General features: G+C 43.5%; 1 protein-coding gene across 1 annotated transcript in view; it reads right to left on the bottom strand.

The window, feature by feature from the left end:
- The window catches only part of SPINT1 (serine peptidase inhibitor, Kunitz type 1), a 38,538-nt gene that overhangs the window by 17,970 nt on the left and 7,851 nt on the right, over positions 1-12,717 (bottom strand). The window contains exon 2 of the mRNA XM_018565359.1: positions 2,293-2,444. Within this exon, the coding sequence (XP_018420861.1) occupies positions 2,293-2,444 (152 nt within the window). The remainder of the gene's footprint in view (positions 1-2,292; positions 2,445-12,717) is intronic.

The following is a 12,717-nucleotide window of genomic DNA, read 5'->3' as shown; positions in this document are numbered from 1 at the left end:
TCATAAAAAAAAAGCCGGGGGGGGGGGGACCCATCACACACACAAAAGGAATATAAGGTGAAGGAAATAAGCTAAGCCATATACCTACTAGAAGCCAAAATCGAAAGAATATATTTTTCCTTCACTGGTTTGAGTGAGTATCACCAACCCCCCCTTCAGTGCTAAAGGGCAATAGGATCTACATCATCCAACTTAGAAATTCGCAGAGATTGGTATGTCCTGATAGTACACAGACAGATGACGTGTTCTGACTGGTAAAAGCTTTCCCATTCTGACTTACTAAAATTGCATGTGTAGCGCTACGTGCGGACATTGTGATATGTTTTCACACTGTTAACATTGGGGATAATGACATGTGACAGCGCTATATATCTGAACATGAAATCAGAACACAAGAAAGCGTACAAGCAACAAAAATACATATTTTAGGTTTTTTTCCTATATGTATTTGGTACAATACACAGTTTCAGACACGGACTTGGCTGTGACTGATCACGTGGTTAGAGTCATAGGAATGTTTCACCACCCCAACATCTAATTTAAAAAACTCCTAAGCTAATTATGGATTTAGCAAGAGAGAATAGTTTTATAGTGATTGATAGGAAGGAAGTCATCTATACATTGAACTTAGTACTTTATTCAGCTTATAAAATTCTATGCGTGTACAATATTGCTGGACAGGTACATTTAAAAAAGGACTTTGGTACAAGCGCCATAATGCCCAACTAGTGATGAGCTGGGGCTTGGTGTGAATCCAGTTCACCCAAGATCGTCCAAGACTGCTCAAAACTAGGACTGCCACCCCTCCCTCCCCAATCAGTTGCAGAGAGGCGCATTCTCGGTCCTGCACCATACGTCGCAAAAGGGGGAATGCCCGCTTCACAACTGCCACCACAGAGGGCCAGGAAGAGGGGGTGGCGGTCACAGTTGCGAGTAGTCTTGGGTGGACTCAGGCTAACTGGGTTTACACGAAAGCAGGGGTCATCTCTACTACCAACCGTCCCTCATTGAAGGGCCCCTCTCTCCCCGATTCCCCATGAAATATTAATCTTTTTAGTCTGATGTATATAGACCTCTATAAAGAAAATGTACTTTTTAACCACCAAACGTCTACAGGCTCATGGCCACAGGTCTATGGAGTTTTACAATGTAGACTGAAGGATCTTGTTATCCAAACACTGTACACATGTAAAATGTGTTTAATGTGTACAAGCATACAGCATTGATAAAGCCCATTGGTTGTCAGGATGTAGGCATCTACTACTTCCTTGTGCCCTTGGTTGGTCAGGGGGCCCTTAGTTGCAAGGAAGCAGGTAGCTCCTGCTGCCTATCATTCTGTTGCTAGGACACAGGTGGCTCTCGTACACCAATAGTATACATTTGCGCTGTACGCATAAAAACGTTAGCACCAATGTACGCAAGATCAGGGGGCGCAAAAGAGAAAAATGAAAAGCCAGTATAAAAAGAAAAGCAGTGACTAAAAATGGGATTGTGGGTTCAACCAATAAATTAAATTCTTTGGGATCTGCCTAAATGGTGGCATGGCAGGGCTGTGCCCTTTGCCTACATAATTTGTGCCAAAAGGTGTCCCTCTTTCTCACATTAGAAAGTTGGGAGTGAAGAGACTGTCTATTAAGGCATAGCCCAACTCGCCTGAGTGCAACCCATCTAGACAAATACCTTGTACAAAACTAGTAAAAATTAATAAATCACCACAATGTATAAAAACATAAGTAAACTCAAAATTTGAGTTTGCTTCTTTTTAAATGCCAAAATGTCTGCACTATGCTTCTTTCTGCATGCACTTCAAATCCTGTTGGAGATATTATAAAGGAATATCGTCCAATAAACCTCATTGATTTATGATAATAACCTTGCATGGGATGTGGACTACTACAGATATAGTAGGTACCAATGAGAAAATCCCAGATGTCTGGAGGATACAACACAAGTGATATATGACAACTGTAGTGGGTGGTCATTGAGTTGCAGTAGGTTGTGGTAGATATGGTGACAGTGATTGTGACAGATCCAAGCTCGCTCCTGTGATCGACTACAATCTCATGTTTACTTTACTAATTTGCATTGAAATTATAATTGGAGGACAGTGTCAGCACCAATTCAGAGATTTGAGGATCTACAGCCGAGTGATACATTTTCGTTAATCATTAGGGTACTTTAAAGCATTTTTAAGATACAACTCGTGAGTTTAGTGTCACTTTAAGGGTTATTTTGACCACATACAGCTGATGCATCATTGATTTCCTATACTTAAGCACCCCATGAATTTACCTCCATAACAACATCAGGCTCGCCTTCTAACAGTTTCCATTCATAGCTGGCAATACCTTCTCTGTCCCAGCTTTCAATACCACTCAGCACCACATTCTGAGACGGTTGCGTTTTTACATCTTTGCTTACTCTGGCTATTGGTGGATCATCACCTGAAAAGGAAGAACAGATTTGTAATACAGTATAAGGACACTCAGATATGAATAATTGTTGAGATATCAGCGTGAAATTATGTTTAATGTAGGAGAGCAGACATGCCAAAATGGTGCTTTTGGAGCCCCATGTAGCCCCTTCATTCCTTCTATACAGCAGGGGTGTATCTACCACAAGGCAAACTAGGCATTTGCTTAGGGCGGCACTAAAGGGGGGCGGCAGAAAATGTGGCCCCAAACCAATGAGGCTGACCGGGCCGGACTTGCCTTTGGGCATAATGGGCACTTGCCCGGTGGGCCGAGGCTGGGCGGCACAGAATCAGGCAGCGACAGCCCTACATGCGGCTGCCTAATTAGAGAGCTGCCCGGTGGAGGGGAGGGCCCAGTGAGATGTGGTCCGGCTGGCTTTGTACAGGAGGTGGAGGAGAAGCAACAGGTGGCTGGCCATAGCATGTGATCTGATGGTGGGATGTCCCAGAAGCAGACTGGAGACTGCACTGTCTTCTGTTGGTACTGATGACACATTGAGCTGCAGGTAAGAGGAGCAGCACATGTGTGCAGGGAAAGGGACTATGCACAGCTCTCCTGAGACCCCGTACAGCCCACCTGAGACCCCGTGTGCGCTGTATCCAGTGACTGACAGGTTGAGCATAATGCCCTAAATAGAATTTAGATTTAGGGGGATGCCCAAGTTTAGTCTTGCCTAGGGCAGCACAAAACCAAAATACACCACTGCTATACAGTCCTTGGGAAATAAAAAATTGATTAGGGCCCAGAATGCTTCATAAACACTAAACCTTTCTAAAGACTGATAAATATTGCAAGTTAGTTATGAATACAATGTTGATCACAAAAGGAGCTGTCATTGTTTTAGCCAAAACATTGTTCATGCACTACTTGATTGTTTTTATTTAAAGAGCAAACTTTAAACAAGTAAATCTGTGTACTGCCAATGCTATTCAAGAACTTTACAATTGTGTAAAAATTAAGAAAGGTGACTGCTTATTGCATGGAATTAAAAAAGAGAGTCACCAAGGAGTCACTTTTCCTGTGTGGGCAGTATAGGCTGTGAGGGGTTCATAGAGTCCACAAGGACAGGGGAAAAGGGTTTGGGGGATGAAGTCACTAGTGTACAGTCTTAGCCCCCAGGAAAGACACTCCTATGTAAATTCTAACACAAGTTCATATAAAACACCACTAGGGTTGCCACCTGTCCAGTTTTCAACCGGACAGTCAGGTTTTGGAGTCTTGTGCCTGGGTGTCCAGCCAGCAGGCACCCAGACATAGACACTCAGGGGGTGATTTACTAACCTAAACACACACCAGGTGCGTGTGATTTTCACACAGCAAAACGTATCAACCAAAAAGTCTCTAAAAGCATATTTCCACTAATGCCATATATAATGCTGCTTCACAGTTTAGACAAAAATGGTTAGCTCATGCATTTACATTCCTGCATTCATCAACGCAAGCAACATAACATAGAGCTAATTTACACAACATAACCTTGGAATTCATGCAAGGCTTTGCACAACACACCTGCTGGGTGTGTACACACTACAAAAGGTGTTTAGATTCCACCCATAGATCATGCTGGGAGGGAACACACTACAGAAGTGTATACATGTTCGTGGTGTGTTTATAAGGTTAGTAAATCAACCCCTCAGTCTCACTCCACAGCACTGAGAGATGCAGCTGCCGAGGTCCCCGGCAAGCGCGATCTTGGGCAGCTGCATCAGCCTGAAACCAGATCTTCCTCTGAGCTGCGGGCAGTCTGTGCCTGTTTAAAGGGGGTCCGCAGCTCAAAGGAAGACCCGGGTTTCAGGCAAATGCGGCCGCCCGAGATCACACTTGCCGGAGATTTTGGCAGCCGCATCTGTGATTAATCCTCCTCCTTCTCTGGCTCACTGACACCATGCTGCCCGTCTGCGGACCCCTGGCGAGACACAAGAGCCCACACAGCCCATCTGGAGACAGGGTGCCAACCCAGAACGCAGTATGTAGCTTCATATTATTTTGTATTGCTGTATAATGTATTGCTGGGATTTGTAGTCCTCTATAGCAGTTATCCTTACTCCCTCTCCTGGCTGCCTCTCCTCACCCTCTCCTCTATATTCTCAACAACAACAAAAAGAGTGTTGGGGTTTCATTTGAAGAAAAAAATGGCAACCCTACCTGTACCTTCACCATACATAATTTATAGGTGCCTCGCTAATATATTTTCCTCAGCTTCCTCCGATTAGTTTAGCAGACTGGAATTTTAGAAATTATTTTATCTGGAATTATTCTCACGGAATCCAAATTATTACAACATCAGCATGTGATGAGATCAACTCAAGCGCTAACATGATCACAGCCATCTCAGGAGGACAAGAATGTAAACCAACTGGTTCAACATTTTTTTTTTTTAAACCTCCTTTACGCGATTCGGTTTCAATAAAACTTCAAAACAGGAAGAATGAAAAAATTATATTGATGATCTCACAGATTATTGCCAATAAGCGTATACAAGATTCTGATATACTGCTGAAAGATACTGCTGAAAGATCTTTGCAAACACGCAACACGTGCAGTCAAACAGCAATTGTATGTCAGGGCTTGTTCACACTACATACGCGAAACTTCAAAGGCAAACTCACACCCATGTGTGGCAAGGTCTTTACACATTAAGAGTGCATGCACTCTATAGAGCCCCCTCACACAGTAAACAATGCACCTGACACCAACACCCTGCAAAGCAGACATGTGAAAAACAGATGCACTGGGTTATAGTGCATAGATTTAAAAAATAAAAACACCAATTAAGGACCCGCAGGAAAATGGACAAATGCAATGTATGCGGATGTATCAAAAAACATGCCACATACAGCAAAGTGCAGATAGGCCCGAAAAACTATTTTGGTTAGCAAGTCCCCTTCTCAAAGTGAAGTGAACCTGTAGTGTTTTCAGAAACGTTCCTGCCATTTTGGATACATTGACTTTCCCCATTTCTTATTGAAGTCAACCGAGTTGAAACTTTCAAAATCAAACTGCATCTGAAAAACACATGTGATGTGATGTTATACGACTTTTTAAGTACAACTCATAGCAAATGGTCCTGAAGTTATATGCCTGGGGCTGGTACCTGATTTGCTGACTAACCGTTAAAGAGGATCTGTCACAATTAAGGCTTATTTAGGACTAAAATGACCACAACACCAGCAGGCTTACTTATCAAAGAGTAACACTGTGGTGTATGGGTCCTGGATTTTTGAGCAAGTGTAAAATGACAGACCCGGTCATCACACACACACACAAAAAAAAAAAAACACACAATTATGTAGAACGCAGGAAGCCGTGAACACACTTCAGCACCATGGAGCCATGCCAAAGCCTTGCCTGTCAGAAGCGTCGGGATGTGTTTGTAATAGTGGGGATGTACAGGCTGCAAGAGAGTTGTCTGCACTTAACTTCCGGAGGATTTAAAGGCAGAATATCTTCAAAAAGCTTTTGTTTGTATCTAGCCAATTTATGATGGTTCCAATGCCAAAATTAATAAAGTTAAGCAAACGGAGAGGATATAGAATAGTATATATGCTTGGTAGAAGGAGTTTATTAAAAATTTCAAATGGAACCTTATTTAACTTTATTTTGTCTAATTCTGATTCTTTATGTGGGGCAATCTGGTTTTGATACAAATTAAGGAAAAATGTATACAGTAGTGGCAAAGTTATGCCATCAACATGCCACACAATGCGCTGACCTTAGTTGCCCCGAGTTTCCCTGCATTACCTGTGTAGGGTAATGGATACAGGGGATTTCAATAGTGAACCACTAGTCCACCTGTGACCATTGTTATCACTGGCACATGTATAGGAAATTACAAATGCTCAAATTTACCATGAAACCAATAAAATGCAACATTAACGTGCATTCATGGCAAAATCGGAAGGAAAATCGCAAGTCAACGGAGGGTCCGTTGACTTGGAATTATACTTTCCGCATTCCTTCTGATCCATTTTTCAATGAATGCTATAAGGAAGGGCACTGAAAAATGAATGGGTGTGAATGTGGCTAGCTCACACCCGATAGGTTGCGCAAAACAAAAAGAGTAGTGCACTTTTCACTTTTGTTCCCCCCCACAATGTAATGGAGCAGTGCAGTTATTCCCATTCATTCATTTTTCAGTGGACCCTCCCCTGACTTGCAATTTCCTTTAGATTCTGGTGTGAATGCACCCTTAATGTTGCATTTTTGCCAGTTGAAAAACAGATCGCAATGCAATGGAACCAGCGTGAATGGACCCTTCGCTTTAGTTTTTAAAAAAGTGAACAAGGGTTTCCTATTTTTATGGTTCCCAATCTACTACCAGTTTAGTTGGAATCCTCTCAAATCCTCAAACTGCTAAACATTCCTTCAACCATATTTTGTTTCTGTACCTGTTCCTCATAATAGAGACTACTTGCATAACACAAGTGTTATGTGGCTTGTATTATATTTTTCTGTTATTTAGTTGTTACTGCTTATTAAAATTACACAAGTTATATTAGAATTGAACCTTTTATTTATAGTGTTTCATCACTGGTGTTTCAATACCATCATATGAACTACCGTTGGCATTATTAGCGGTTAGTAGCAGATGGCCTCATACACTGCATTTGATTAGAAAAGGTCTCCAGATGAATAATTAAATGAGTCACAACTGTAAAAGATAAAGCTTATGAAGAACTGGGTTTTATCTGTATGTGTAGAATAGAAAAGGTCAGCTTTGATAGCTTCTGCAAACAAATGAAGTCATACCTTGCAATGACTATTACAATGTATTAGTCATCATCCCCACGTAGTACTATGTCAAGGACTACATCCACCGGTTACTAAAATAAGTCTTAAAGGAGAACTATGAGGTGAGTGCTTTTCACTCACCTCATAGTTCTAGCCGACCTGTGACAATGAAACTGTCACAAGTCGGCTCAGTAGATCGGGGAGCGAACACATACCGGCGTTCGCTAAATTCGCGATCCTGTCTCGTCTCTGTGCCGTGACAGGGGAGGGACTGGATTCCCCCCCCTCCCCGCTCCGATCCTCCAGCCCTGACTGGCAGTGGGCGGGTAAAGCTGGATCTGCCTCTATATAGGCAGAACCAGCTGTCACTCACGCAGCTGGGCGGATCCAGACATCATTGTTGGGATCCGCTTCAGCTGCGGCGTCTCAGTATACCGCAAGCTACATACTGAGCTTAGGGTGACGGGCGGACGCTAGTTTGTGTCCTCCCGTTACCCTGAGAACTATGGGGAAAAGCCCTAACCCCATAGTTTTCCTTTGTCTGTTTTTTTCCAGAATACAATAGGGAAGTGTTTGTTCCCTTATACATAAGAGGGTAGAAAACGCATGTAGAGGTTCATTTAGAAGGCCAGGTTTGAGCAAGAAAGCAAAGAATGACAGCCACTAAGATCAAATTATAACAAAACACGATGGACATGGGCAGAGCAGTACAATGGAAAATACATAAACGTCCCAGCACACGGTCCAGCTAGCCAGGAAAATATAGGGTAACAGATGGTTTTGTTGAATGTATTGCCACCTGTGCGAAGTCCAGCCGTGAAATTTCCTTGCTACTAAATATTCCACGGCCAACTGTTAGTGGTATTATAACAAAGTGGAAGCAACTGGAAACAACAGCAAAGTGGTAGGCCATGCAAAATGACAGAGCGGGGTCAGCGCATGCGGAAGTGCACAGTGCGCAGAAGTCGCCAACTGTCTACAGAGTCAATAGCTACAGATCTCCAAACTTCGTGTTGCCTTCAGATTGGCACAACAGTGCGTAGACAGCTTAATGGAATGGGTTTCCATGGCCGAGCAGCTGCAACCAAGCCTTACATCACCAAGTGCAATGCAAAGCATCGGATGCAGTGGTGTAAAGCACGCCGCCACTGGACTCTAGAGAAGTGGAGATGTGTTCTCTAAAGTGATGTTGAAGGGAACTCTTAAGGCATCAACATACCAAGACATTTTGGACAATTTCATGTTCCCAACTTTGTGGGAACAGTTTGGGGATGGCCCCTTCCAGTACACAAATCAAAAGGACTGGAACCACAGAGCACATCCTGCAGCAGAATTTGTCAGGCCAAAAAGGAAAAATTACTTTTTTTCCTACCGTTTATTTTTATCTTTTAAATACCTGTATTATATTAGGACATTTTAATTAGTTTTATGGATTTAAAATAATGTGAACTGAAAGCTCTGACCAATAATCATCAGTTTAGAGTTAGCCATGAATATTGGCCAAGAGTTATTGCTCTCACTCTGGCGCAGGGAGCAATACCTGAAATGTGTAGAACAATCATAATTTTCTTACATAGGAGAATCCGACTTTGTTAGTATGCACATGTTCATGGGGTCGAGGACTTTACAATTTGGGGGGGGGGGCATTTTTCAATTTCATTTTTTTTCTAAAACGAAAACTTTTTTTTTTAACTTCCTGTCTATCACATGGGGGGCACAAGCCCCCTATGCGATGGCACATTGGAGGCGACAGGTTCTCTTTAAGGTGACATTAGGGGTCTATTAGAACCCTAGTGTCACCTTTTCACTTCCACAGCTAAATCTAAACACAGTAGGCAGAGGCTGGGAGCAATAGCGCTTTGCAGTTTAGTCTTTAATGTGAGGAAAATAAGAGGATTGAGGAATACAGCTCTACTATTGGCAGCGAGCTGCAGTCTGCAGTGCCAGTAGCCAATCGCTCCTCTCTCTCTGCGATGCAACTGAACAGTCATTGGTTGAGAGTCACAGGAGTTGAGAACATGTTGGCTTCATACGGCTCACCCGTAGACTGACGAATGGAGTGGCTGGGACTATACACAGGAAGTAGGTGGGCAGTGTAACAGACAGCAAGATAAGAAGCTCCTGAAAGTGACACCCAACACAGACCCCACAGCCCTGACCAGCAACTGATCACTGCCATTTTTCCCCCAAAAAGGCAGGGATCTGTAGTTTTGGTGGACTGGCATGTGTTTGCAACCCCCTCCCTTCCTGAACACCAGCCATGCACAAGGTCCCTGCCCAGGCTGGGGGAGGAGAGGAATGCGGCCCCCCTGCTCAAAGAATCACTGAGTTCCAGCACAAAGTTGCTCTTGGTGAAATTGTCCAGACAGGCTTGGCCATGTAACTTAGACCATCCAACTTGTAGAGCTCATAAGAGAGCCGCAAGGAGGCACAGGCTGTTCGTTCTCCTGCTGGGGAGGTCTCTGAACACCTTTTATAACCAGTGATCCGTACAGTGGAGCCCTTTGTCCTGAACACATTATCAGAAAACAAAGAACTTCAGTAACAGATTCAGAGACGGAAGAGATCTGCGATGTGTTCTCCTCTCCTACGTGTAGAATTATCTATATATAAACTTTAACTGCAGTGCGAAGAACTTCAGCAGTAATTCCAGATTTTTATGGGCCCTCTACCCACCAGCAAGGTATTTTGACTACCAGCAGTGGCAGACCAGAGAGGATCCAAAAGATGGGCAGGAAGTGAAATTGTACACCTGAGCCCCCTCCCTGAAGACTTGAGTCAAAGGAGGAGAGGAAGGAGTGGAGTAGGAGAATGGTCAGTTGACTAAGCTCTTTCACTTGTATACAGACACTGTCACCTAAGATAAATGACGTAGCCAGGAAAGTAAACTGGCTGAAACCAACCCCAGACAGGCAGGAGGCTTGCTTTCATCATAGGTTAGGTATTCTTGTGTAGCTGTAAGAACTCCCAGCCTGACTGTGTGCACAGGTGACTCTCCTTCCTGCACTCTCAATGTTTTAACCAGCAACATACATTGGGCTGTACAATGAGCAAATTTCGGACAGTGTTTGATAAACCGCCTGCGACCACCACTACGATTCCTCAATGCTGTTTAGAGTATATGGAGGAATCTGTGTATACACAGCTTTAGGTTTAACGTTTGGTTATTGAAACATGACTTTTATATTTTTTACTTTAAAAGTCTCTCCCTCTCTGTGTCTGCCCGCTCACAATACAGATCTCAAGCGGCTACACAAACAGAACGCCTTGCTCTGAATTGGTAGACATCGAAGGCTGGGCCCATTGTCAATATTGTACCTGTGAAGTGTCAAACACTAAAGTGCCAAATATCTTCTACTGACCGTAGTATTGATCTCTCAGATCATGTAGGTCATATGTGCTTGGTCACAGGCAATGGACGACCCCTTCTCATCGATCCTGTCAAGTAGGTGATACTAGGCTCAAATTCTAGGCGATTACTGCTGAATTTTGAGCTGTGGGTGCTCTGTCTGCACAACCCAACACACCCTTCTTCAACCTACCTAACAAAAGTCAATGGAAAAGAAAAATGAGCCAGCCTGAAAATTCTCAGCTCAACAGTTCCTGCCTCCAGCTGCTGAATATAATAGCCGGCAACATGGATTCCTCCATCCACAATGTTTAGCGTGATGGAGGAGATTGATAGAAATTGGTAGAGCGTTGGACCAGCTGTAGCACTCTCACACAGGCATTACAAGACAAAAGATCCCACAGCCAAAACATTTTTTTTAATTTCGTTTTGGAGGAGTGGAGAGGGATTAGAACATCTGTCAGGTTTGTCGTCTTTCCCCCCCGTTAGGGAGATCCAGCCTCTCGATTTGTCCTTTTGACGGTTATCACTAAATGTGAAAGAAAAATCTGAAATCTGGGGGTTTCATGAGAACAGGAATAAAAAGGGAAAATCTCCCAATGGGGACACTAGATCTGACCCTGCTATCCACCAGGATTTCCTCTCGCTTCCTACTTAGGACATGAAGTGATGGGAAATCTCCCCAATGGGATACATATGCCATAACAAAAATAAAAAAAAAATAAAAAAGCTGACAGCGGTTATAACCCTCCCTTACGTTATCCAAAACTATATAAAAAAAGGTACCAAAGAAAAAAAAAAGTTTTGGCTTCTGTTTCCCTTTAAAAAATAATACTAGCCATACACTGCTTTAATTTTGCAAACACCTGCCGATTCCAGTATTGGGTGGCGATACCAAGATAGTTATAGACTGGACAGTGACAATCCAATCAGATGCGGTCACTTTATAGTCATAGTATTTGGGGTTGAATAAAGACATACGTCCATCAAGTCCAACCCATATAGGTCCACGCATCATCTCATTCTTAGGGATACTGGTATCCCTGGATATTACGGTCCCTCAAGAAATTGTCCAAACGTTTCTTGAACAAATCTACACTCTTGGCTGAAATCACTGCCGATGGCAGCCAGGAATGCCGGTGTCAGAATACAATAGGCGACAGGGCAGAGTCTTCCATCCATGCGGTGATTTGTCTCATCAGCCCATCCATCCATGTATGGCCAGCTTAACTTTGGCTGATCATTTTCCTATTGGATAGTGTGCTGAAGAGTTAAAATATCCATCAGTGATTTCATTGAAGAGACTCTGTCAATCTCTGCAGCCTAAAAAGTTTAAATCTGGCCATACTTCTATAGATTTCTTCTGTTCAGCCCGAGAGCTGAACAAAAGAAATCGAACAGATTCCTCCATCCATGCTGAACAGAATGGATGGCGGAATCTCCCCTGCTGGGCTATTGTATTGTGACAACTGGCACCTGCGACTGTCTATACCCGCACAGTGACTTCAGCCGATTGGTTGTAGTAACTGTTCAGCCAACAATTCTTGGCCCGGCTCCTTTGACAAAATTGGCTTGAGCCTTTTGTCAAGCTGGCAGGGCCACCCACACCCAACAACGTACAGTATGTCCAGCTTCCTCAGCGTACAGTATGTCCTCTCTGTAGGCCAGTTCCCCATCAGTGATGTGGGGAGGGCTAAAGAAGAAACCAGTGTGCAGCAGAAGACAGTGTCATCCAACATCCCAGAAGTACTGAATGCCAAATAGGCTTCAGTGCTGGAACGGAGGGGAGGCAGGAGAAACGGGCCACCAGAGATGCGAGCCTTTAAGCTGTAGAGATCTGAGAGGGTCTCTTTAAAAGGACATTTTCCCCCTCACATCCTGGCCTTGCGACACCGCTACAATATACAGGGAGTGCAGTTGTCACCTCGACAGGAAGAGTTTTTCTCACTATTAAAAACAGGTTTTTGTCTGTACCAGTTAGAGAGATTTCCCATCATTTCCTGTCCAGGAATCAAAAAAAGGGACACAGATGTGACTCTAGTCCTTCCCCACTTTGTCTAAAAGTAATAAGTTCTGCCTGGAGCACGGCTTTAAAATTAAAAGGTAAAGGATGGCACTCTTATGTGCAGACCACACAAATATCATCCCTAAAGATGCCCTCTT

The sequence above is a fragment of the Nanorana parkeri genome, unplaced genomic scaffold (assembly GCF_000935625.1).
Source record: "Nanorana parkeri isolate BGI_ZX_2015 unplaced genomic scaffold, ASM93562v1 scaffold837, whole genome shotgun sequence".
Lineage (NCBI taxonomy): Eukaryota > Metazoa > Chordata > Amphibia > Anura > Dicroglossidae > Nanorana > Nanorana parkeri.
The sequence above is the reverse complement of the archived record's forward strand: the minus strand, read 5'-3'. Positions and strand labels throughout refer to the sequence as shown.